The 27975-nt window shown below is 37.8% G+C and overlaps 1 protein-coding gene and 1 long non-coding RNA gene across 2 annotated transcripts; one reads left to right on the plus strand and one right to left on the minus strand.

Annotated features, from left to right (window-relative positions):
• Window positions 1-6945: 6945 nt before the first annotated feature.
• Window positions 6946-21858, plus strand: LOC146710248 (uncharacterized). Its single transcript, XR_014920573.1, has 3 exons — window positions 6946-7489; window positions 21636-21696; window positions 21800-21858. It is a non-coding gene; the product is annotated as an uncharacterized LOC146710248 (long non-coding RNA).
• Window positions 13245-27721, minus strand: znfx1 (zinc finger, NFX1-type containing 1). Its single transcript, XM_085457606.1, has 19 exons — window positions 27553-27721; window positions 26652-26738; window positions 25718-26547; window positions 25049-25283; window positions 24526-24878; window positions 24173-24352; window positions 23930-24036; window positions 22871-23109; window positions 22619-22750; window positions 22214-22362; window positions 21810-21953; window positions 21599-21716; window positions 21008-21240; window positions 19898-20037; window positions 19224-19356; window positions 18500-18667; window positions 16763-16873; window positions 16512-16607; window positions 13245-16305 (listed from the first exon to the last, which is right to left on the minus strand). Exons 2-19 carry the CDS (start codon window positions 26695-26697, stop codon window positions 13852-13854), a joined length of 5868 nt encoding a protein of 1955 aa, XP_085313732.1. The 5' UTR covers window positions 26698-26738; window positions 27553-27721; the 3' UTR covers window positions 13245-13851.
• Between the last annotated feature and the right edge of the window lie 254 nt (window positions 27722-27975).

Consider the following 27975-nt stretch of genomic DNA (forward strand, 5'->3'; position numbering starts at 1 on the left):
CTGCATACATACATACATCCACCACTGCTGTCTTGGTGTTTGGAAACCAGATGTGATAAGAGTGGGCTCAGTCTGACTGTGAAATTGTTGGCTAATGACTTAGAATTTATCAGCCAATGAGTGATGGATATTCAATACAATGAATATTTCTCTACGATTCCTCTAAGCTACTTTTCCCCTCTTTTTTCAAAGTAAAATGAGTGCACCACAACAGAGGACCAAGCTTACTGAGACCTGTGTAATGGTACCACTTGGCACTTATTTAACTCCAACAACTATTTCAACTATGTTCTTAAAGATGAACTCTCATTTATGGGGTAGCTACGATATGGATTTTCCTTTTCTTAATGAGTTTTTCATTGTAGGTAACAGCCATATTTATTCATTATTTGTCTCTGTAATGAGCACTGAATGTCAACTAAGTGTAATTATTTGAAGCTGCAGTGATAATCAGGTAAAGGTCTGGTCACTGTCAGTGTGGGCGCAGTTGTGTCACTAACAGGACAGAGGGAAGGCTTTTCAATGGCTTTTCTCGCGAATCCTGTTTTGCTGTTGCAGTACAATGTGACTATCTCAACCTTGACAGCTATCCAAATTCATTCTCCCTGCTCACACAAAGCTCAAAGCCTAAAACATTTCTTCTCAGTTTTTTTCTACGACATGGAAAGAAAGACACCATAGAATCTTCAAGGTCTATAGCTGAAGTACCAAACCAGAGCCATGGACTTAAATAATTTACTGCTGTAGGCCTCCAAAACATTAGCCACGCCATTCTTCCACTACAAGGTATGAAAGTAAAGGGAGTTCTGAAACAAATTTTATTCCCCATTTGAGGCTTTGCCTCCATATAAATGTCTTCAAATTGAAGCAACCATTTATCGGTTCACAACTCCTTTACTCCAGTTAATGTCTTCCATATTTCAGACAACTACAGTTAAATCCATTTCACCCTGTGTCCCTACAAACTTTTAAAGCTGATCTGAGTCATGCATATAACAGTGTCTTTCGTTACTCTTATGTTTCAAAACTGCATATTTCTTTAAAACGTCCTTCGACCTGCAACATTTTCAAAAACTTCAGTTTGGTTCGGATGCCTATAGAGAATCGCTTTTCTACAAGGTTACAAATATGTTCAAAATATGAAAACATCAACGTTTTCATCAGGATACAGTTTTCAACATTTTTATTACAGAGGTACATATTAGGTAGTTGAAAAGATGCAGATAAGTGCTTTAAATGACCATGAATAGCGGAATACGGACATTTAACTGGAGGCTTTCATTAATTTCCCCAGCTCAGTATTTTGAATGCACAGAGGGTGGGAATGACACCATTGCCTCTGTGAATTATTCACGAATGCAACTTTTTTACTTTTGCGCTACAATTTTGGACACATATTCATCTCGCACTAATGAGACATCTCACTTCCTGTTTGCCATTTGTTTGGAAGTTGTGTTTTGATCGTGTCCTGTGGATTTTTGAAATTTGGCCATCAATTTCTGGAGCAAAGACTACTCACATTGTTGGAACTTTTGGTACAACCCTGTCTGGATTACGACTTTGATACAGGATATTGGACTGGACTAACGGAGTTAACGAGGTAATTGCAGGCTAGCCAACGCGTTACCAGGCTAACAGCTGACTGAGGAATCAGCTGACCGAACCTGCTACCAGGGTAACCAGATAAAATGGGGCCGAAGAGGACACCGACAGCTGAGGAAGTCGAGGACATTAAAAAGTCCCTTGACTTCATAATGGAGGAAATTTCTACTATCAGGTTGCAGCAGAAAAATATCATTGAAATTGTGGAGGAGGTAAAGCTCCTCCGCATCCAAAATGCCGAAAAAGATAAAAAGATTGCATACCTGGAAAGTAAGGTCGCTGACCTGGAACAATACTCCAGGATAAACGACGTCATCATCACTGGGCTCCATATTAAACCCCGGTCATACGCTCAGGCGGTGACCGCTGACAGCAACGAGGAACCTGGAGAGCTTGACATTAGCTCCACGGAACAACAGGTGGCTGCTTTCCTGCGGTCCAAAGGGATTGCCCTGGACTGTAACTCTGTCGAAGCATGCCACCCTCTTCCCAGGAGGAACGGTAACATACCGGCTATTATATTAAGGTTTGTAAATCGAAAGCACAAGATTACGCTGCTGAAACAAGGAAGAAAATTAAAAGGATCTAATGTCTTTATCAATGAACATCTAACCAAACACAACGCTGAAATAGCCAAAAAAGCGCGACACCTTAAGAAGCTGGGAAAAATCCAAGGCACTTGGACGACGAACTGCAAAATATTCATTAAACTAAACGGATCACCAGAGGAAGCCAAAGTTCTGACCATTAAAAATATGGCGGATCTCGAAAAATATCAGTGAGCAACACGATCTGGACGGCAAACAAGGTAACAGACAACCACACACTCACTTATGACACACACTGGAAGGAAGAACTCAGATACATCTGGAAGAATCAGCTGCATCAGTCAGACAGTTGCAGAATATGATCAATTGGAACTGAAAACATTTAACTATATGGATCACAATACACACGACTTGGAATATGAAATAGATCCAGACAACAACTTTTTCTCATCTAACAATAACAATTGCTGCTACTATACAAATAAAGACTACAATCAGAGGATTAAAACTGAGAATAAATTATCAATTATCCACTTTAACTGTAGAAGTCTCTATGCTAATTTTAGTCATATCAAAGAATATCTTAACCAGTTTTCACATCCATTTAGTGTCATTGCCTTATCAGAAACTTGGATCAATATGGAAAAAGGAACAGACTTTGAACTGGAGGGTTATGAATTCACATTTATAACTAGGCGAAACAAAGGAGGAGGAGGAGTGGCCTTGTATGTGGACAAATCCTTGAAATTTAATGTGGTGGAAAAGATGACGATGGTGATTGATAATGTACTAGAATGTATTACAGTTGAAATTTGTAAAGAAAAAAGTAAAAATGTAATCATTAGCTGTATATACAGAGCTCCAGGTAGTAGTATTGAGACATTTAAAGACTGGATAGAAGAAACATTTATTGAAATAGCTCGCAAAAAAGTTTTCATTTGTGGAGACTTCAATATTGATTTGCTAAACCCAAATAAACATAAAACCACTGAGGAATTTATAAACACAATGCACTGTATGAATCTATTCCCTAAAATTACTAGACCTACCAGGATTACATCACATTGTGCAACTCTCATAGACAACATTTTTGCAAATGACATTGAAAATAAGACTGTAAGTGGACTCCTGATTAACGACATAAGTGACCATCTTCCAATTTTTACAATCTATGATAGGAATTACAAGATCAATAAAATGGACAGTAAAAAAGAGTACAGACGAGTAAGAACAGAAGAAAGAATGAATGCATTTAAAAAAGATTTATTGAAGGAAAACTGGGGTGAAGTATATCAGGAACAGGACGTTAATAGTGCTTATAATAAATTCCTTAGAATATTTACATTACTGTACAATACCAACTGTCCAATAAAGCAATATAGTAGGAAACAGAAATATATGGACTGTCCATGGATAACAAAAGGTCTGCAAAATGCATGTATAAAGAAAAATGCTCTATACCGAGAGTTCTTAAGAACGAGAACTAAAGATGCTGAAATCAGATACAAAAGATATAAAAATAGGTTAACTAATATACTTAGATTTAGTAAAAAGGAATACTATAAGAAGCAATTAGATATAAATAGAAATAATAATAATAAAAGATTATGGGAAATCCTGAACAGTGTTATAAAATGTGGGACTGGACAAAAGAACTATCCCAAGTATTTCCAGACAGAATGAAAATAGCAAAAGTTATACCTCTATACAAATCTGGAAACAAACACCATTTCACAAACTACAGGCCTGTCTCTTTACTACCTCAATTCTCAAAAGTTCTTGAAAAACTGTTTAAAAACAGACTGGAAAAATTTATAGATAAACATAAACTACTCACTGAGAGTCAGTACGGATTCAGATCAAGCAGATCAACATCATCGGCACTATTAGATTCAATAGAATACATCACAAATTCCATAGACAAAAAGCAATATGTGGCTGGGTTATTCATAGACTTGACAAAGGCATTTGACACTATAGATCATGATATATTAATAAGAAAACTGGAACGTTATGGTGTCAGAGGGGTAGTTTTAGATTGGGTCCGGAGTTATTTAAGTGACAGAAAGCAGTTTGTGAAAATAAATGGTGGTTGCTCCTTATGTATGGACATTGCTTGTGGTGTACCCCAAGGGTCAGTTTTGGGTCCAAAATTCTTCAACTTGTACATTAACGACATCTGTAAAGTGTCCAAAGTATTAAAAATGGTTCTCTTTGCTGACGATACAAACATTTTTTGCTCTGGTGATGATCTGCAGAATTTATTGGAGGATATGACTAATGAAATAAGTAAAGTGAAGTTCTGGCTTGATAAAAACAAATTATCATTAAATTTGAATAAATCTAAACTGATGTTATTTGGAAATAGTAGTTTAAATACAAATGCAAAGATTCAAATAAATGGTGTTGATACTGAAAGAGTCAGTGAAAATAAATTTCTGGGGGTAATAATAGATGAAAAACTTAACTGGAGAGCTCACGTAAGATATATTCATTCCAAAGTATCACGAAGCATTGCAGTACTAAACAAGGCAAAACAGGTATTCGACAGAACATCACTTCATATTCTCTACTGTTCACTGGTTTCACCATACTTAAGCTATTGTGCAGAGGTCTGGGGCAATAACTATAAAACCACATTACATTCACTTTTTACTCTTCAAAAGAAAGCAATTCGAATCATCCACAATGCAGGTTATAGGGAACATACAAACTCACTATTTTTGCAGTCTGAAATATTGAAAATTGACGATCTAGTGAAATTCCAAACAGCACAAATTCTATTCAAAGCAAAAAATAAAGAACTGCCAGGCAATATTCAGAGTATGTTTTTTTTGAAAGAAGGAAGTTATAATTTAAGGGGTTTTTGTAACTTCAAAACAATGAAGGTACGTACTACAAGAAAAGGCTTTTGTGTTTCTGTTCAAGGAGTGAAACTATGGAACAAACTGAATATGGAATTAAAGCAATGTCCAAACATAAAACTGTTCAAAAAGAGTTATAAAAATATGATCTTCTCGATCTATAAAGAAAAGGAAAATATTTAAATTAAGTGAATGTCTCTATTTAAAAACAAACAAACAAAAAATTCATGATGTGATATTATAGTATATAGTATATCAGAAATCTGTTCACTATTTTTATTACAAATTATATCAGTAAGGAAGCTGACTAAATATTCACTGATAATTTATGGGACAGGGGTGGGATTAAATAAGTGTATACTTCTTCCCACTCCCTTTCAACATGTAAATTAATCAGAATGTTTTTTTGTATGTAATTTGTATAGTATATATTTTTTTCTCTCATTTCTTTTCTAAATGTACTTGTATATTGTTCACATGTTGAAATAAATTACCAATCAATCAATCAATCTTGTTTAATTAGGTAAAGGTAACCTGTTGATTTTGTGTTATATAGTATTTAACATTTATTACAATAAGCCCCTCACTGAATAAGGATGGCACAGCAGTACAAACACATCAATGAACCCAGCAAAGCATAAAAGTGTGAACAAGATAATTGTGAACCTTCCCTGCTGGGAAAGGAGCAGAGAGACGGGCTGACGCTTACTGAACGCTGTCAGAAGTAGTCATGTCTGAATCCAAGGGGCTGTAGTTCACATAAACCCAACAAAACCTACTCATGAATTAGAACATGCAAATATAGTCAGAGTTTTTTCTAATGTGCGCTTTATTTGCTTCCTAAGAAGAAGAGCCGGACCTTATTTTTTTTAAGCACAAGGATCATTAAGTAGTGTGAAAATGAATTCAAGTGAATCAGAGTTCTTTAAACCTAGTAGATATCCACCTATTATTTATTTATATATTATCTCATACAAAGCTCATTAATTTGCCAATGCAGAGTTCAGTCTGACACTCATTACCTAAATGTATATTACATCTGTATCTGTTATATATCTGACATGTTGCAGTAACAGTTGGTAGACATACCTACTTAGTTTGCCAAGTACCAAAAGTCTGAATAAAAAATAAAAAGTTTATCATCATAAATTACTCATGAGTTATAAATGAAAGATTAGCTGGGAGGGTGCCACTCCAAAATTAATGTTTCATGTTGAGCTATAGGTATGCCATATAGCTGCAATTGGGGGGGGGGGGTTTTAAATGGAGAAAAACCCCCACTGACCATTCTGATTACAGGTTCTTACATCACAAAGGATCATTGACAGAGAACAGACAGTGTGTGCAGAGAGCACATTAACCACACAGCAGACCAGTTTACTACCTGCCTGTTATCAACCCGCTCATGGAATTACCTTTAATTAGCACAAGTTGATTTGATCTGCTCCTGGCAATATTTGTCATTTTAAGCAATGAAAGTGGCAGTCCTCACTAGCTAAAGAGGAAAAGCTATTAACCTGAATGTTTTGTATGTTGCTCATTTCTAAGGATAATTAAAGTCAAAGCTTTTGCCAGCCTCAGTATTTGAAGTCATTGTGATTCATTGCTGTGTCCAAATAATTTGTAACATTCACACACAGTGTAAGAAAAATCTCACATCGAATTCTGTGAACACCCAACTCAGAGAAAGAGGAGTCACATGCATCAGAAAATCCTGATAGCTTTAAACTTTTGAATTAATTAATTCAATTATATTAAATTATTTTTAAGTCTTGATTTTCTAAAGAAATTATTTTGTTACTTTTTCTTTGAGGACACAGACTTGGCACCTTGAATTGATGCATCAAAATGTAATATATTCCTACTTCTGTTGTTCATGCCATTCGTGATTGATTTATTTTTTTTCTTAAAGTATCATGTGTTACTAGTGTCTCTGTCGATGACACTCTTTCACGTACAGATTAACATTTGGTTAGTACTAGCCAAGTGAGTCAGCCTACACTGAATGAGGCCACAATCCCATGCTATGGTGCTGTAAAATCTTTAGGCTTACTCCGCTTTGTTAACCCATCCATCTAGCTAGCAGAAACAACTATTTCCTTCAGCCCCAGTACTAAATTACCATGTCATTTAATCTCAGTGAACCAATATTTGCATATGAATGTGCAGAATCCTTAAAAAAAGGGCCAAGATTTTTGGTACTGGCAATTGTTTGTTTTTTATTTTGTAGTCTTGTTGTACTGCACAGGTTTTTCTGCGTGCAAGTAAACCGTTAGTGTGGATGGAAAAAGACATTACTGCATTTTTCAAGATGCAACGGTAAAGCCACCAGTGATTATCCAATAATAATTTCAGGTAAAACTTCCTGATCAGCATGCTTTTTCGTGTGTGTGTTCAAAATTGCAGGTTACAGGATCATCATTTTGCGAGTCTCAGTGGGAGGAGTCAACAATGATACAGTATATGTTTTTCCAGGTGAGACAAAGACAACTTTGAGGAGATAATTACCTTGTTATTGGGCCTAAAATCTTGCAATTATGTATCTTTTCAATTTGTTGAGTTTTATTATTTTTTCCCACTGTAGCCTTTTTACAAGAACACTGTTAAGCATTAATGCATGATCTAAAATAAAATCAAAATTTCCTATGTTTTTAACATGTATTGTGAGGTTTTTGTCATTTGGTGTTTATTTAATACAGTAAAACATTGTGAGTTAACTTTACTAAATTTAAGAGAAGCAAACTGAAGAGAAGGGGTTCAACAATTTCATCAGATCCAGAAGTCATTAGCTTAGAACAAGCGTTGAAGAAAAAGGGTGGTTACCTTGGCTTATTGAACAACCTGGGAAATGTCTTCTGGGATCACCAAGCTATCTTGTTTCAGTGTTGTGTTTTCTTAGCAAGGTGCAATAAGGAGCATGTGGTTTGTTCAGGGTTAAGGGGTGAGCAAATCCCTCATTGAGCAGACAGGACTTTTTGATTGCTGCTGGATGCATCCACTAGAATTATGCTGAACATTAACGGCCTTTATTTCCCCATGCTCTACATTGTCTGTCTATTTCCACTGTGATACAGACTGAGTTTGAAATAAGAACCCAAGCGATGCAACACATTTAATTCCATGCGTATGCATAAAATACTATTTGTAGCATTTCTGACATTAACTCAGTGTCAGAAATGCTGACATTGAGTTAATGTCAGCATTTCTCATCGTCAGCAGGATGGAGCCTACACCAACTTTCATGGGGCGAGAGGCGGAGTACACCCTGGACAGGTCACTAGTCTAACACAGACAGACAGATAATCATCCACACTCACATTCAGACCAATTTAGAATCACCAAATAATCGAACAAGCATATCTTTATATCATAAACGACATGGGACAAATGGCCAGAAACTACACTGCCTGTGTGTTGGAGTGAATGCACATGCTGATGCTACAGTGTTAAAATATGGACGATATGTGCATTCTGGGGTAAAACTAACAGCTATAAGGTTTATTGTTCTGTTAATGTCCATTCAGTTTAATGTTTCATTCATCCTGACATAAAGAGATGTACTGACAACCACGTTAATCCAGGGCACTAAAAACGAGGAGCTTGCCAACAGTTGTTCTGTACACAAGTGGATCAATGAGATTGGGAGTTCACAAATCATGCAAATACACATTTCCATTAAGTTCTCAGGCAGATTCAGTCATACCGGGGTGCCGAGGGGGATGTGCATCTTTGCTTAATGTTTTCCCTCAATGGTGCAGAAACATAGTTTGTTTTAGTCCTGTCATGGCCTGTTGGGATTTTGCTGGATGGTGAGATTCCCTAATACATATTGATAATAATACACTGATGGTAATGGTAATAAACCACCTTTGTCACAGCACTCAGGCATAGGAGAGTAGAATGGATTAGCCTGGGTTTTATTTTCACTTTCTTGGCCATATTTCACTGCTGCTCTGTGAAACACTAAGCCAAGCTCATTGCATATTCTGCAAAGCACATATGGTCTTGTATTAAAAATTTGGAGGTAAATACGGAGTTATGAAGCAGCTGGAACAACACTTGGAGGCCCAATGCAGCAAAACAACTTAATGTCAGTCGCTAATCTAGTTGCAGGTGTTCAGAAGAGCAGAGCTCAATTAAACCAAATTGGCTTTCATACAGTTATTCAAATTAGTTTAGAATCAAACCCCCACAAACTAAATATGCTTACCTGGGCAGAATTGTCCTCTTCCCTTTAACTCTCTACTTTCCTCCCATAGCAAGACACTGTCAAGATGGGAGGAGCTGAAATAAAAATAAATTGACATTTAAATCAGCCTGGAAGGTGCACAAAAATGTGATCAGGGTCTGCGCTTTTCCCACTGCCTTAATCAAAGTTTTGATGTAATGACACACACCCCCATGTGGAGTAGCCTGCCTAGTATCTCAAGAGAGGACCACGGTAATAACTTATTAATGTACTGCCCACGCTGCAATTAAGCATCAATTAAAACCACAGGTTGTGTTTCTGACACATTACTGGGCTCAAAAGCTTTTAAACCTCTCCCAGACTTCTCACTCAGTTCTGAATCGGAGAAAGTCATTTCGTTTCCTGGTTATGGTGCAGAAAATTGAATGGTAGCCATGCCTAGGATTCAAAAATACTATTAAATAGTACATACAATGACATATTCAAGGTTAAAAAAACAAGATTTTAACAGGATAATACAGCTGCTTGGAACATTTTAGCTTTTTACTTGTGTGAAGTGCATTAATCATTTTTTGTGAGATAACAAGTAAACTGGACAAGAATACAGTATTAATATTTGCTGCTGTATTGCCATGCAGCAACACATATTTTGGTATATATTTTATGACTGGCAGATTATCACGTTTGTGAATGATACATAACATTCTGCTGAATTAGACCCACTGCTTTAAGGCTTTCAGCATTTTTTGTTAGCTGACATTCTTCTAGAATAGAAGCAGGTCTTCACTGCAAGTATGATCATTTTTCTGGTAAGAAAACAATCTGTCTCCTTTGTGGATAACTTTGCAAAATGCTAAGCAAGCTTGTGCATCTCAAAACCCAACACCCAACATCTGCTTTGTAAATTTTAGTTGCAAGATTTATAATTTTCTCTCAAACTTAATAGAAATTAAGCATGCTGTAGCTGGTTGGTTTAAATGAATCATAATCATAAAGAGCTGCATTTAGATTTGCCGTAACTGATGAGGTGCTTGGGCGGAAATCTGAATTTAAATGACTTGGCTTTTGCAGCTCTGTATATGTTTCCACAATGAAAATGTACTTCCTGATGGTATTACATTTAAGAGCCTTAAGTCAAGACTGGCAAAGTATAAAGATAGCTTGTCAATCTAGCGCTAAAACAGAAACATTTATTCATATTTTCTGTCCCTTCACCATGTATCCTCGTTTTTTGGTTCCTTTTGTTTATTTTTTCTATTCCTTTCTGTCTGCTTAAATATCTTTCTCCCAATCACATTCGCTGGTCCAGTGGAGTGGAGGATCACTCAGAAATAGTCAGCTCCCTTCTTATCAAATCATGCCTATTCTCCCTCCATATCCTCCCGCTTTCTGTCTCTCTCATTTGTGCTCACTGTCTTCTTCCCTATATCAGCAGAGTCTCTGGTGGACTGGAAGCAGATCAGTCAATCAGTCCAGTGCAACCTCATCTAATATCATGTTATTCCTTTTGATTTTTATCTTCATCTGTGCTTCTAATTTCTGTATGAATGTTTATGTAACTTAGTTTCTCTCTTTGTGTGGCTTACTCTCTGGCCTTAGATGGATATCATTCAAATCCAGTGGGAAAGGAATAGTTTGTTAACAGAGCCAAAAGACTAAGTCTGTCTACCACTGCAAACTAGAGAAAAAAGGTCTTGTAATCTCTTACTTTTGGTTGCAGATAAATGTTGAAGAAATTAGAGCCAGTGGAAGTGTAGAGGCAAGGAAGGTAAGGCGATATTTAATAAAGTTGTGACTACTGTCTTTTATTTTGCAACAACCTGTGTTGAACCAACTTGTAAGGGCTGGAGGCCAGATGGACTCTGCGGATTATGACCTTCTGCACAAGTCAGAAATAAATTAAATGGAATGTTATTGGACAGAAATCAAAGTGCAGCACTTTTCAAAAAAAATATACAGTGTTACAGAAAACTGCAATTATTTAAAGAAAATGTCTGAGTAATTCCCCGGCTTTGTAAGATATGTGTAATAATTTCAATGAAGAAATATGTCGGAATTATGCAGTGCATTAGCAAAATTAAAAGACAACTTCTTTGGAGGACAAGCATGTAAACAGCCGCTCATTTATTATTTAACACAGAGACATGGTTCACAGCAGATAGAAAAGCTTGGAGGTTAATGCATGACACCAAAGACCAGCATTTTAGTAAATTTGCTTTAGATCTTTAACCAAAGGACTACGTTCGTTGTATACTCTATCTATGACACTTCATCACACACTATTTCTGTCTGGTGGGAACTTTGGACCAAAACCTGCTTTACTGATGAAATGCCTGCAAGGGAACATTAATGAGCAATTTTCTGATAATACAAACCCATTACCCTTAGCCAGCATAATACCAACAGTTCATTCTGTGAACGTAAACCTTGTTGCATTTTCTCAGAAGTAGATTAATACCGAGTGTTTTTTTCCTCTCTGTTTGCATTTTAAATGCAAGGAGGTAAAAATGTATACTCACAAGCCAGCCATTTATTTAAAAATAAATATTTATATTTTGTTGAGTTAAGACAAAGGTTGCATATGGAATACAAATACCAGATTCATTTATTCACTTTCTTTACTCTGTTTTTTAACCATTTATCCAATTCAGGCTGGTGGGGTTTGGGGAGCTGAAGTCTATCCAAGCTGTCATGAAAAATGTATCATAGAAAATAATCCAACACAGAAAATAAATAAACTAAAATTACTAAATAAATGAAAAGTGATTTATTTAAAAAGCTGCCGAATGTTTCATATAACATTAAGACTATACAAATGTAATATTATCTTAGGAGAACTTTTCCTTATTTCTCACATGGACTCTTAATTTTTAACTGCTCTTACAAAGACTTCAGACACTCTTTATCTTTGGCCTTGGGGATTCTTTGAAAACCACTATTTAAAATAGCCTTTCTGTATTGAATTTTCCTTGTCATTCAGTATACATTTAAGCTCTTGTTAAAATACACCATGTCAATCACTAATCTTTTACAATGTATTCAACAGTTAATTTTGACCAGATGCTGTGGTCACATCCTTGTCACTGATTTCTTCTGTGTCTAGTTCACATGTTCACAAGTGGCTTTCCAATTTATTCAGGCATTAAAAAAGATGCTATGTCAGTGCCGTCAATCTTGACCCATTCTAGTTCAAGTGCTCAAATTCAAGGCTTTACATGAACTGACACATTATCATTCGTGGCACCTTTGCTGCTTTACCAAGTCGTTAAACTCTGCAGTTTTTTTTCTCTTCTCAGTGATCAAACCACAAATTGTATGTTGGAAGGAGTGGTAGGGAACTCGGTAGTGTCTATTGCATGGGCAGACTACCTGGAACTCTGACAATAACATATTTTAAGGCCACCTGAAATGATAGATGAGGCAGTCCACCCTGTAGGATATTACCATTTTTCTCAGGTGCTGCCTTGCCATCCAGCTCTCTCTCTTGAATACTATAAATACGGAAAGAGTGGCAAGCTTTTAAAGTTTGCTCAATTTTAACACTTGTCTTGACAGCAGATTTTTGTTGTTTTTTTCACCCTGCAGACAGCACAGTTTGCATTGGAGCTGTTTTTGTGACAAGGATGCATTCATCATGTAATAAAGTGATGCAAGCTGTTACAAAACATCAAATTGAAACTCAGCAACTGTGAGTCTTGTATAGTAGTGAAAAGGAATTGCAGCTATTTCAGGGTTGTTTTTATCACCTTCGCTGCCAATGATGTCCTGTTATAGACGCAAATGTTTAACGGTTGTATGTTTGTTTTAATGATGAGGAGAAACGTTTTGTTGTTTTCCTTTCATGCATCAGTTAGGTAATAGTTAAATGATATTTTTGCAGGATGGCAACTGAAAGTGACTAAGAACATTTTTTTTCATATATTTTTACTTGAATGTGTCTTTTTATGTAGCATAACAAGTACACTTGTTAATCACATTTGCTGAGCTTATTTCTCTGAGCCTATGGAGACCTATATAAAAATAAAGACAACAAGAACACGCTTGTATTTACAGACATTTTAATCTCATATGAACAAGCATTAACCATAATAACTATCAAGTCACTATTCACTGTTATTTTACAGTGTTTTACTGCCACCTGTTGTTAAGCCATAATGCAACTGGTACTTAATGGAGTCCTGAGCAACCAAAGACTCACCAAGTTTAGCATTATGAACTACCATCTATTATTTAATCTGTAATTTACAAAGCATTTAAAAATAAACTACTACTCATCATGTTTAGAATAGCAATACTGCATGATATATGTTCATAACTGAAGGTGGCAAGACACATGTTGACATACAAGCATAAAATATTTGCCAACATAAAATCTACATTTTCAAGAAAAACGTTTCAAAAGTACAGTTCATGCAAGAAAATATGGTCTTATTAAAAGCTCTCTGCCTAATCCATCTCGTAGGTGCCATAAAGTAAAACAGTAAAAAGTAAAATTATGCTATTTTCCTTTGCCAAGTTATTTACACTGAGTACACTGACTTTAGTTGAGGCCCTTGTTTAAGTAAATCCACAAACTTTTGTCACTCATACATGTTCCAGCTAAGAGTCAAGGGTGGAAAGAAAACAACAGGCTTTTCTAAAATGGCTTTTAGAAGTCAAGTGGATTAAAGTTTAGAAGGTTATTGGCTTCAGACCAAGCAGGGTGCTGTGCCCCATCCATCTCTGAGGCAACTTGGTTGTCACTTGCAAGTATATGGCTTTGCCCACCAATAGTAGCATTACAATCAGGACAATGTCTGCTCTCCATAGCCCCTCCACACTCTGTGATAAGATAGACATGGCCATTTGGACATTTGTACCAGTGTCCAGGTCGCATTTTCATGGCTGAGACAATCATCTTTCTTTCCTCGTCACTGATCCCCAAGCCACTGAGTGGAAACATCTCATCTAGTTTCTTCATGGCTTCCTTCACTTTTTGCTCATCTTGCTCAGTGAATTGACCCCACGTTTCCAAAATATCTCTTATTTTTTGTACGTCTGATTGAATTTGATCTATTTGTCTCCTCTCATTTGCCAAATGGCAACGAACATTCAGTTCAGCCAGGAGACTGAGTCTCTGTAGCTCTCTCTGCAAATCAAAGACCTGCTGGTCTGTGAATTTTTGGTGGTAGCTATTGAGCCAACACACAAACTCTGCAACATTCTTCGAGAACTTGTCGCGATCCATGTCCATCATGTCTTTCTTCTCAATCTTCAGAAGCTTCTGAACTCTTATTAAGAAATCCATCTTGTTTTCCACTATCCATAGATCATTTGCTGTGAGGTAGGGTTTTTTCAGACTTTCTTTGATAAGCATATATTCCATTTGGTCATCCATTTCATAGGTTCGAAGGTTTTCACGCCACTGAGTTCGAAGTGCTTTCCTCTTTTTTTCAATATCTGACTGCTGTCCATTTATCTTCTCCTTTACCATCTCTATCTCTTCCAGACTGCGGTTGATCTGAGATCCGTAGCGCAGATTATTTCTGATCGGAGTACGACACTTGGGGCATTCCTTTAGTTTTATGGCCACCTGCTCTACTTCATTTGCCTGGTTGTTATCATCCATACCCATGTATATGTCCATAGCTGTGTACTCAATGATGTGTTTACAATCCTCCAGCTGAATGAAGTAAGCGTCTGGCTCATTTTCAGTGCCAAAGAAAATCTCTGTGACGTCATCGTGGTGACAGATGCGGCATTTACTTGGACATTTGTCTCCGCACAGTCCAATGCACGGGTGGCCACAATCTAGGGTCTTGTTGCAGGGTTCAGTGCATGGTGGGCGATCACATGGCTCATAGCAAAGCTTATTGCAGCGATGGTGAGCACACTGCCATGCACAGGGCTCTATACAAGGAGCACATGGCTGCCCACATGGCTTCATGCACTTACTGTGAACACAGCAATTCTCACAAGGTCTCTGACAAGGGGGACAATCACCAGTGCAAGGTTCCTTGCACTGGTGAGAGCAGATGAGGAGACGTTCACATTTGTGATAACAGGCAAAGTGGAAGCGTCCCTGAAAACATTTGCCGCATGTACCACGGCAAGCATGTCCACATTTTAGCTGGTGCTCACATGGGGCCTTACATTCAGCCTTATCGATGCAATCTTTGTAAAAGCATGCATCTTCCTGGGTGTGTCCACACCTAAGTTTTAAGATGACCTTTACCTTGCACTTACTGGTGCATGGTAACCCACAGACTGACTCACATGGATGTTCACAGCTGAGCAACTTCTGGCAAGGCTCCTGGCATGTAAATGTGTTTGGGTCCTGGTGACAAGGAATCATTTGTGTGTGTTGACACTTGGGTATGATCTTCTCAACCTTTACTGGACAGTTCTTTGGGCATTCTATATGGCATAGAAGTGTGCATTTGTGTCCCATATCACATAAAATCTTCTCACACTTTTTGACACACTTATACTTCTTGTGCTCTGGGTCATATGGATGACAGACCCTAGTACAAACGTGGCCACAGTCTAAACGGAACTGGCAAGGCTGGGTGCAGCCTCCCTCGGGTGCTTGGCTGAAATCGTCAGCATTTGATACTTTTACCTCTCGATCTGGATGATTCTGACAGCACAGAGTCAGAGCCTTTCCAACCTGATCCTTCTCTCTCAAGGTGTGGAAGATTTTGCTCCACAGTTTGACTTGGTCCAGCATCACGCTGTTGCCAATACAGTAGAGACCTTTCTTGGCACGTGACAACGCCACACAGACACGATTGGAAATGTTCAAGAAGCCAACTTTAGACTGTCGGTTGCTACGGACAAGCGACAACAATACAATGTCATTCTCTTCTCCCTGGTACTTGTCTACTACATGCACTTTGACACCTGCAAACTCCTTGGCTGGCATATGTTTACGCAGACAGTGGAGTTGGCCAGTATAGGTCGTGAGGATGGTAATTTGCTCTGGTTTGTAGTCTTGCAAGAGAAAGTAGCGACAAAGAGCTACAACAAACATTGCCTCATGACGGTTCTGATGGCTTTTTCCATCTCTGATTTCTTCTTCTAGGTGGTTGTGGTCCACAAAGTACAAATTGGTCTTTAGGCCCTGTAAATAAACATTTAATAAACACATTCCACATTATTCTTTTATATTCATCGTATTATATTTTTTATCCTGTATTCTAGATATTGTATGCACAGCCTAAATTAGATTTGAGACTTAAGATGCATTTGAAAGTCTAGAGTAGTAAAGTTTTTTTAAAAATCCTTGCATGCAGGAGGCACTGCAGGAGAGCAAACAAAAACATGTACCTTGATGTTTTCGTACTCCAACACAGAAGGATGGTTTTCTAACTCTGTGTAGATGTGTGGGGTCAGAAGACGGGCAATTTCTGGCCTCATACGATGCTTAAGAACAAACAAAAATAAGGACCATAGATGAACAAATCGCATAGAGATATTGAGATATATATCTTACTGTCTTTAACTGCATAAAGATATCTACAATTTAATGACTGATCCTGCAAGAAGATGAGAGAGCTAATATATGCAGAAAAACAAACCTGATAGTTCAGTCTGACAAAAGGCAGTCCCATGTTCACTAATCTCTCAAACATGGACATCTCCAGGTTGAAGTTCTTAGCGAGTTCATATACTGTGGCACTAGGGCGCAGCTAAAGGAGAGGGAAAAAACACTTGTTTATTATATGCATTGAAAGGTAAGTTAACATTAGACATCAGGTAATGCCTATATTTACATGAAACCTGTTAAATACCTGCTTATTTCAAGGCATTGCCTTCTGTTATTCCAAAAATAACAGTACGACTTCTTTTTCTAGGCTTTAAATGCAATGCACAGAGCAACATCATGCAATCTAAGTGAAGAAACGAGCACTGAGTTTCCTAGCCATAGGACCAGGAGCATCAGACATAATTACTAATGAACAGCTGTTAAATAGTTCCTAGCCATTTGTAAGCACCATAAATACAAATATGGGAAACTATAAATGAATAAAATAAATATTCTTATATGGGTGTGTATTTGGATGGGAGTATAGAATGCATGCAAATGCACTCTAACTTTCTTTTGCTGTCGTTTTAGTTTTTCTTGTATGTATGTATTTGTGTATGTGTGTGTGTACGTATGTGTGCGTGTGTACAAACCTAATTTAGCTAGAGGACAGAGCGTGATTGTGCATGTATGTGGGAGTGGTGTGGGGGAGGCAAGACAAATTCTAGTATAAATGTGAAGCATTGTGTTCTGCTCGATTCAACACCAAACCTGCGATTAATGACCAGCACAATAATGCCAGGCCTTATTTTACTTGGACAGTGTGATCCATCTACCTTACCTGCACAGATTCAAGTTTATGTTCCACAAATATAATGCTTTAATACTTGCCTCTAGAGTAAAAATAACTGCTATCGACTAACACTAATATGTGTCACCAGGATACCTTATCTAGTTTGTTCATTTGTTCTTTTTCACCACTTACTTAATTTGGTAAATTACAATATGAATAAACTAGAAAATATAACTATACTATAACTACACAAATAATTTTATCCATATACTTTGATCATGTGTAGCACATTAAATACTATTTAATGTGCTACACATGAGGTTCCATACTATTATGTTAATCTGATGTACATGATATAAAGAAGTATAATGATAAGGTGTAAAAACTGCCATTTATTTCCAACTCTGGGTTGCAAGAAGGTCACTCTTTAAGTCAACTTCATTTAAATTCCATTACTAAACTTTTAGTACAACTGCATGGAGCACACGCTTGTTAGTATAGTCAAATGTACACCCTATGTATGCAGATTCATAAATAAACATGAATAAACAGGGACACTAAGCAAATGTTAGTTTTTGGTAGTTGTTGCACAGCAAGAATATACCAGAGCTGAATATTGAGATGTGTGATAGAGTTTTGTGTAGCTGTGATCACATGCTGCAGATTGGTAGACAGGCTGCCTAGCCATATGTCCTTGGCAGGCCCCGACAAGTTGTTGTATAATAGCCTCCTGATGTCCAGGATATCACTGCGTATTCTTCTCTATCTCTTGTAATAGCTAGTATTTTTTTTTTGCTACCTTCAAGGCAACACACATAAAGATATAGAAAAGCACAGAGCATCTCATAATATGTTGTCTTTAAATTTTCATGTTACAACTGTGCCTTGTTAAAAACACATATAGTGATCCAAAAATAGTCAAGCAGAGTTAATAAACCTTGCAAGTCTCCTAAGTGCTCAGGAAACATCGCCTTGTTTGTCTGTGTCAGGTCTTACCTGTTGGTGGTCTCCAATCAGAATAAGGTGTTGGCATGCTCTGCTCAATGTGGTGATGGTGTGGGCTTCAAGAACCTCTGCAGCCTCTTCTACAATCACCAGACGTGGACGCACTTCCTGCAGGGTTTGACGAAACTTTGCTGCCCCTGTTGTTGTCATGCCAACAACCTGGTGGACGGGATATTTGTTTTTTTTAAAGAGACAAGTTGACCTGAATTTGCTATTTATTTTTGTTGACTGTTAGTGCATAAGGTAGATATCAATCCTATACAAATGTAAAGCTGGAGTCTGTTGGATTAACATAAAGACTGGAAACAGTGGGAAGCAGCTTGTCTGTTTCTGTAGTTGTTTAACAGTTGGATTCTTTATCGCCTGTAGCCTCAGTCTGTTCATATGGCCACAGGTGCTATTGGGAAAAGTTTTAAAACTTTGTAACTAACCAATAGGTTACATTACTGTAACATTACTGTCACTTCTTGGATTACCAGGAGAAATTCTGCTCTCTTCTACTATTTTTAAATGGAGGCACAGAAGAAAAAACTTTGGATAATATACAGTTTTTTTCTCTTGCACAAAGATGCTTGCCACAAAATCTGGGCAAATGAAACCAAAAATAATTTATCTGTTAATGTTAGTTAAAATAATTTATAATAAATCTGATAAATTCTATATAATTTATGGTTAGGATTTTTAAAAGGAATATGCTAATTAATATATTCTGTACCGTGGCTTTTTTGAGGAGACAGAGACTTTCATGCCGTTTTACATCAGCCAATCTGTCCACTGCATTCTGGTACGCTTGTTCAGATAGCAGGGCTTTTTCGCGAAGCTCCGTCCTGTAGCGTGCCACCCACAACCTGAAAACACAAAGCCAATATGAAATAGTAAAACACTGAACTGACTGAAAGAGCCATGCAGAAGCCCTAAGATTATTATTGTTTTAATCTGAAATAACATGGAGCAAGAGCAAAAATATATAGTATGATTGACTAATATCTCTTCATTACTAATACAGCATATTTAAACAATTAAACAATTTAAACAATATACTGTTTGTGTCTTCAATTCCCTGTTTGTTAGTTTAAATGAGAAATAAAACTGTGTACACAGTTCTTTCAGTCCTGATTTTACAGTAATAGAAGACTAGATTTACATCTTGGCTTTCTGCTGTGATAAAATCCTAAGAGATACATTTTCTTAGTGATTACTTGATTTAATTATACACAGTGGGAATATACGAAGGTAGGTCAGGGAATAGAAAGAGTGTAGAATAAAAGGGGAATTAAGAAAGAAGGAAAGAGGACAGAACTGTACAGAGAATGCAACAGAAGGAAAGAGCCAGAAAAAAGGTACATAGTAATAAAAGAAAAGAAACGTTGAACACGGATGCAGACATACCGATAGAGCTTCCATCTGTCTTGCTGACTAAGAGTCCAAACATCAAACACGTTATCTTCCTCTCTTTCAGTCATAGCTGAGGTCTTCCCAAGTTCGTTTCTGATTTTTTTCTTCATCTTTTTCCTCTGGTCTCGTTGGAACTGTATTGATCAGGATGGTAAAAAACATTATAACCTTCTGAACCTCAGTTAACTAAGTGATGAATTCATATTATAAAGTAGATTTTGTATTATTTTTTTGTTGTTTTCTTTTTTCTTTTTGTAATAAGTTGTCATAGTGTGCATTAGATACTGGATACTGGAGTTAGAGACATGGTTACATTGACTGACAGATGTTCTGACACAAGCATCTGGAGCTGATTGTTATCTTTTAGACCTCACCTCTTCTAACTACAATCACTGAACTAGATTTCTACACTTAGTTTATGCAGTTGATTGTTCTTGGAGCATTTTAATGTAAGTCTCTGACTAATATTATGGTTTGCTGTTGAGGGCAGACCATCTAAGAAGTTTGTGCTTCAATTTTGGTGAGTGAAATTCTAATGTTTCATTAGTTTGTTGAGCACTAATTAGCTGATGTGCCTGAGCACTGCACATAGGAAATTTAAACTAACTTCCTAGCATTAGGCGATAATTTAGTACTCTAACCTTTCACCTAAACATGGTAACTTCTGCCTCTCCAGAATAACAGCATGCGGGAGACAAAAACACTACCACTGAATCTTGTAAATGCAAGACCCTAAACCAAAAGCCCAAACTGCTGGGTGACTTATAGTAACTATGTCCATCTTTTACAATGCCTGAGAAATCTTTCTCCTGAAGCTTTTGGTTATTACACTTACACAGTATTCACAGTAACATGCCAAGTCCTATACTTATCATCAACAAAGGGAAACCTGAAACTGCCATCTACCAAACATGGATGTAAATAACATATTGTATGCAGTGGACTTAAGATGTAAATATACTTCCATTGGTCAGATGTTGATTTAATGTAAGCATATCCTTACATCAGACTCCACTCAGTCTGCTATGGTTCTACATCAATGTGCTCTTAGAGAAATGATAAACTCATTACGATCACTGCACTAAACCCTTCAATTAAATTTACCTTAAATCCTTCTTCACTCTGCCCAGCCTGTATTTTAACTTTATCCAGGTTCATAGCAAGCATGAGATCCTCGACTTCTCTGACAGCATCCTGCATTTCTTCCTTCTTTCTGGCATCTCTAATGCCTCTGGGACCAAAGTTGTCTTCAATAATCCGCTCTGCCTGGATCAGATCTGCCTCCTCAGCGATTTCAATGAGGTCCTCTTCTTCATCCACCTCCATTGATACTTTTTCTATATGTTACCCATTCAGAGCAACAGAATGGGTCAGAATGACAATTCTTTCAAACACCACAACAAATGCACATATTTCTTTTTTTATTGACACCTCATAAAGTGAAATAATTCTATTTTCAGCATGCTCAGCATATGGTATTTATGCTATTCAACATACTGTATGTGCATGATAAAATGTTTATAGTCTTCACTGACAGCAATTGCTGATCTGAAATGACTGTGACAGCAGTTTTAAGTTTAGATTTAATGCTCATGTTGGTGTTTTGGAACCTTAAGTGTTTACATTAGATGAAAGTCAGTTATTAAATAATCTTTCACTTGTTCAGTTGAGCACTGCTTAGAGTAAAAGTCTTACCATCACTTCCATTCGCATTCTCTGTCTCCCTCTGCAGGAAGACAGTGGAACCCAAACCCAACCACTCCATCATCAGGTTGGGCTTCTTCTCATTCCAGGTCTGAAATTCATCCATTGCCTACAAATCATTTCAAACTCATGAGTTTGGACTCATTCTGTCAAGCTCATTTCATATGCATAAAATGTGAATTTCTTATTCAGAATGACTCACAGGGGGGCGATGCAGGCTGTCCCAGTGTTGGCGCAAGATGAACTTATGTAAGAAGATTTCCCTCAACACACCTTTCAAAGAACATTCCAACTTTATACTCTGTTCCTCGATCTCCTTCTCCTCTTCACACAGCTCCCTGTAAACCTGTTAAGCAGGTGAGCAAGCCACACAAAGCAAAAAGAATGATTGTGTGATCATTGACAAAAAAAAAACGAATAAGCGCAATAGAAAACCTATTAGATAAACAAAAGATGTTTAACAGGAAACAAAAGGCATTTACTTAAACCTGTTTCATCTTTTTATATATTCTGAGTCTTTTTCTTCATCTTTTCTGTGAACAAAAGGAATACACAAGGAGCATTTTAAAATAAGATTCAAACTGCAGTTCACCTGCAAGAGCTCACCTGATTATATGCATTACGCAGATGACCGGGCAGTGTTCGTCTGAAGTTAGGTGAATGGGTCAGCTCCCTCAGATTGAAACGCTTCAGGATCTCACTGTTGCTGCGACCTCCAACTCTCACTATGCCATCTTTTAAAAATTTATGAATACCTGAGATACAGAGTTAAAATAAATGCATGTCACATCCCAGAACACTGAAAGCTTTTTTTGCATTGCATTGTCCATTCCAGGAAACAGACCAGAAGGATAAATAATTAAATATAACCTGAAGTAGAGGTCTGTGGCCTTTTAGTGAATGCAAATACACTTGACACATAAGATTCTTTGTACCTGAAATTGAAACATCCTCTTCCGTGACAAGTGAGCAAACCAAGCGTGTTATTACGAAGCAGCTGTCGGTGCTTACCCTCAAGGAACTGATCCAGGGCGTGGTTGGTGTAACACACAACCAGCATCGGAGCCATGTCAGGTTGATCTCTCCAGCGTTCCTGGTTGGTCAAGAGTGCCTGAGCAATCTTTAGACCAACGTAAGTTTTTCCTGAGGCCAAAAAACATGTTGATTTTTGCTAGAGAAAACTTAACTTTGCACTTCTTAAAATTCTGTCATTCAACAAATAAAAATGAAAAACTCACTAACAATGGTCTTTCAATTGCTTACCTGTGCCTGGAGGTCCTTGTATGATAGACAGTTCTTTTGTGAGGGCCAGCTGGAAGGCTTTCATCTGAGACTCATCCAGACCCAACTCCTCCATCCTTGGCCAGGCCTCTGCCTTCAGACTGTGAAAGGGCCGTATTCTGGCCTTGTAGTCAGGGTCAGCAACAGATGACAAGTCATAATTATCATTTCTTCGAAGATAAGCTGGCGGTTGGACATCTGTCTTGCATTCCACGATGTACCTGAAAGAATTAAAGATCCTTAGTAATATATTTCTTTAAAGAAAATCTCTCCCTAAACAATTAAATCATTGCAAGGACTTTTGCTTAACTACAGAAACTGTGCTGTTAAAATCAGGTTTCAATGGGAACTTTCAGTTGTCAACGGTAACTTTATTGTCCCCAATGGGAAATTGATTTGCAGTCTGTCCATACACAGAGAGACAAAAACAAGCAAAAAACACCCCAAAAAAGCCCAGACAGAACAGCCCAGATTTTATCATCAACAAAGTGCAGTGTGCAATGGCAACAACCCTTATGGTTTAGTGGTATTAACCATGATAATAGCAGCAGCAAAAGACACTCTATGTCTCTTGGTCTTCACTGCAGGCACTTACACGAGTTTTCCTAGTTTATTTGTCAAACTAGTCAAGTGTGGCAAAACCCTTGACACCCTTTTTATGTTGTAGTTCTGAGAGAAAAGGTTTAATGGAGTTTCATTTAAAGATACTGCTAGGCAACAAATATAAAACAATATTTTTTCAGTATTTGTTAAGGGTACTGAAGGTGATGTCAATATTTGAAGTATTGAAAAGATCCATATGTAAAAGTTTTTGGGGAATTGTGAGATGATATGATAAATTAAAGTGAATGCAGAACTTACTTTGACACTTTTACGCCAAACACCGCTGTCAAACCCTTCTTGCTACTATTTTCTCACTCAAAACTCTTTTAAAAATATTTGTGGTGTTAATTGTTTTGAAATAACTTTTGGATTATATAAAAAAAAACCTTGACAGTAAAATCTGAAAGTCCAGGGCAGCACATTGACACATATCCTTACCTTTGAAAGGGCAAATCATCCTCCCTCTGCTCCTGTAAGCCCTCTAGAACATACCGATAAGCCTCAAAGTAGGCAGTGGTCTCGACCATCAGAAACACTCGATCTTTCTGTGATTTTAAAAAAACACATTTTGTTCTTTGTATTTCTGTTTCAAATGACCACAGATATTTCTTACATTTATGCAAAGAAACTGAATGCATCATGCCCATTTTAACATATGGTGCAAACAATGTATTACTCTACCTCAATTCTTGCCAGCTTTAACCTGCTCTCCTCTGTAAATGTAATCTGGACCTGTCCTTCCTGCAGATGTTCAGGGTCTCGATCTGACACTGTGGCAAACAGGAAGCTCTCGAAGTTATCACTTGACAGGCATACCAGGGAGCCATAAAGCAATCTCTTGGAGTTCTGCCAGCGTACAAACTGTGGGTAAAATGGACAACCTGTTAGTAATATACATGTTTATATATGTCTTTACATTTGCCATTTAAATAGTGAATGACCAGTGTATGTATTAACACATCAGTGACACAGAATATACTTTACTGCATCATTCAAATGCCATTTTACAAAGACATCAACAACCAGAAGCTAACCTTAAGTGGCTGTGCGTCAAACTGGACAATGTAGGCAATGCCAGTGTGTGTGCATTTGGGCACCACTAGCTGTGTGTCAAAATATATTCTGATATCATCAAAGTGCTTTGTCTTTAGTGGGCTGTTGGTCCTTCCGATATCTTTTTGGTTCTGGAGCAATTGCTGAATCCCCTCACGCAGTGGTCGCACAAAGTCCTCTCTGAGCAGCCGGAAGTGTGTATCAAGGTAGAGGTGGGTGTTTGTGTAGCTCTGGGAGGTAATGTTAGGTCTAAGGAAAGGCCTATGCTCCTGTCGGAACTCCTGTGGAGTTGGGTAGATTGGTATGGTCCTGAAATCCTGTTGATCTTCTTCATCTAGGTTAGAAATGTGGAAGTATTAATAACTGTCCCATCTATACTAACATTTCAAAACCTTACAAAAAGATTTTTCTTCTGGCCAACTGCATGGTATTTGCTTCAGGACAGTCTATCCAAATATGTGAAAACAAAGTGATTCAGTAAAAATATCTCCAAGAGCCAGTTACCTGGGTTACCACCACCAGAGGGCAGGAATGCATATGTGTCTCTGTCTGAGCGCAGGGTACCCTCTCTTGCTCTATTCTGGAGGTGTGTGATCAGGTCCTGAAGTTGCTCCACACTTTCCTCAATTTGAGGCTGAAAGTCCACACCTGATGCCCTCAGGCTGTTAATGGAGGCTTGGAGCAGTGTCAGTAACAAACTCACTGTATGAACCGAACTAGCAGGGAAGATGTTAAGCACCTAATAAACATAACAAGGAAAAAAGAATTTAGCTACTTTAAAACTGTTAATAAAAAGCACAGGAAATAAAAACAGAAATGCCTAAATAAGGTTTGTTTACATCTATGTAATCTGATTTTCTCAATAACTGTATCTTTCATTATGCCTTTTTCTCTTTGCACACAGGAAAAATAAAAATAAATGTGATTTATATATTACACTATCATTCCCACTGCACTGTATGTACATATAAAAAAATCTCACTGGTCTGTATTTTAGTGTATGAAGTACATTACAGTATACACACTGTTTGTACATAGTAAAATTACCCTTGTACTTTATTGCTTCATCTATTGAGCAATGTCCTCATATGTTTTTCAGATATAAAATCAATTATCCTTCAGCTGAATTTCCTATGTTTTGTCAAGTTTTCTATGTTTCATCAGTTTATTTACCTGTGAGAGAATCACCAGGATATTTTCCAGATGCTGTGGGTATTGTGCTCTGCGAGCAGGTTTGCTATCTGACACCATCCCCACAAGATAGTGGGGTAGAGAGGTGCAGAAGAACCCTGAATCTTTTATAATGCCAGCCAGGTGCTGCTGAGTGCCTCTGTCTGTCCTTGATTTAAAGGCTTTACTCAGCACCAAGCAAATGAGTTCGATAAGATCCTGCCTTATTTTGGTCTCACTGAGGAGATCTTTCACAGAAGGATGTGAGGACATGGTAATGGCCACTACAGATGGGTCTTTTAGAGAGAGTTCTTCCAGCGCTTTAAAGCCCAGTCCTCGGCCCTGTGGTGGCCTAGCTGTGCTGGCAGAATTTGATCTCCTTCCATTTCTATCTTGCCTGTCTCCCTCAACATCTCTTCTTTCACCCCTCCAACCTTCTCTTCTGTCTCCACGTTCTTCTCTCCCTGCCATCCCTATTCTTGCTCCTTGTCTAACAACTGGACCTGCTTCTGGGTTTCTTCCTACTTCTGATCTCCATCTCGCTGCACCTTCCCATTCATTTCTATCTCTTCCAGCACCTCTTTGTCTGCCTCCCCTTTCTGTATTGCGGCCCACCTCTGTTGCTCCTCTTCTTCTACCTCTCTCTGCACCTCCTCCTGCTCCACCACCTCTTCCCCTTCCTCTCCCACGCAGCTCTTCACTATCTCTTTTCCTTTCCTCCCTTTCACCTTGACTACTCCCATGACTTTGTGCTCTTTTTCTGTCTCCTTGTGCTCCCCTTTGTCTTCTCCTTCCACCTCGACGAGCATTCTCACTTTGGACAGTATCAGTATCTAGGGGAAAAATAACATTTATGTAATGAGACTAAAGTAACTAATTTTAGTTGCCAGATTTTCTCAGTTTGTTATGTGACTGCCATCACATACTGTATAATTACCATTATTAGGTCCGCTTCTCCCAGTCATTAACATCAAGCTTTCCATGGTTGTGCATGTGGTAGATGATGAAGTTAAGACCAGTAACACTGATGATTTAATAGTTAGAGGAAGGAGAAGAACTACATTTAAACACAATGCAACAATACAATGATTTAGAAATTTTGCCACGAGTCTATTAAAATAGAAAACACAACACAGCACTGATTGAGGAACAGTGATTACTTTCACTCTCTATCACTGGGTCATAACTTGTAGTGAGTCAGCCTCAGATAGAAAGGATGTTCTCATTGATTACATCAGTAAAATATGGGGGAATCAAAGCTAATAGAGTTCATGGATGAATGGATATGTGTGTGTGTGTGTGTGTGTGTGTGTGTGTGTGTGTGTGTGTGTGTGTGTGCAACACGCGCGCGCGCGTGTTTTGCGACTATATTTCAATGTCCATCGTTGTAGGTTTGTTGGTGTGCGCTATAAACGAAACGTGCTATATTTGTTTTATTCTAATGTTGTCCATTGCACTGTATTCGTATGAAATGCAAATTCTTCCCTCTTCAGGATATTGCCCGACAGGTTTCCTTTTTCAAGAAATGATTCAGAGGTTTACACCGCAAGTCTTAGTCACGGATGTGGCAATAATAACACTCCACAGGCTGGCTGCCCTCCAAACAAGCTATACCATTCATATTGCCTTTTATGTGTCTGTCTGTCTGTCTGTCTGTCTGTCAATGACTTTACATGTCGTGTGCTATATGACTTGCAATTTTAGCTATCAGTTCGCATCACTGTTCTCAGTGTACACGCTATTATTATTTACTAAATAAGAAAATACAATAAGACAAATAACTCTGTATCCTAAACACTTCCTAGATAAGCGATAGCCTAAGAAAAGAGCGAACTTACCAAGCGTGACATCCGACCAACATGAATATTTTCCTGGTCAAACTTTGTCTAGCCGTCTCTCATTCGGTCTGTGCGCAAGCTCATCGCAGCCTCTTCTCCGGCTGTCGACTTCAGCAACCTGCTATTTAAGTGCTTTGTCATTTTCGTTTTCGTTTCTCCAGAACTAACACCCCACCTAGAAGACAGAATGGATTTGTCCTTTTATCCTTGACTAAAGATAGAGCGAGCATTAAATTAATTGAAAAGCATGACTATCTAGGACCACGTAAAATTTAGGTTTATTTTAATGTGATATTGGACACACATGTTATTATTTTTAAATAAATGAAACAGGAAGCACTGTATTGCATAACTATGGAAGTCTAGCCTAGTTAACAGTAATAACATCCTAAGTAATAAGTAGCTAGAATAGACTGCGGGTTT

The sequence above is a fragment of the Copadichromis virginalis genome, linkage group LG5, assembly GCF_057382275.1.
Source record: "Copadichromis virginalis isolate Kocher_CV1m ecotype Utaka linkage group LG5, C_Virginalis_male_GT1.1, whole genome shotgun sequence".
NCBI classification, from domain to species: domain Eukaryota; kingdom Metazoa; phylum Chordata; class Actinopteri; order Cichliformes; family Cichlidae; genus Copadichromis; species Copadichromis virginalis.

Excerpts from the sequence above, each read along its gene's own strand:
- znfx1 (XM_085457606.1), bottom strand. The coding sequence starts at position 26,697 with ATGGAAAGCTTGATGTTAATGACTGGGAGAAGCGGACCTAATAATG. Across the intron at positions 24,353-24,525 it reads TTGACGCACAGCCACTTAAG|TTTGTACGCTGGCAGAACTC; the intron begins GTTAGCTTCTGG and ends TTTTACCCACAG. Across the intron at positions 22,751-22,870 it reads ACAAGGACCTCCAGGCACAG|GAAAAACTTACGTTGGTCTA; the intron begins GTAAGCAATTGA and ends TTTTGGCCTCAG.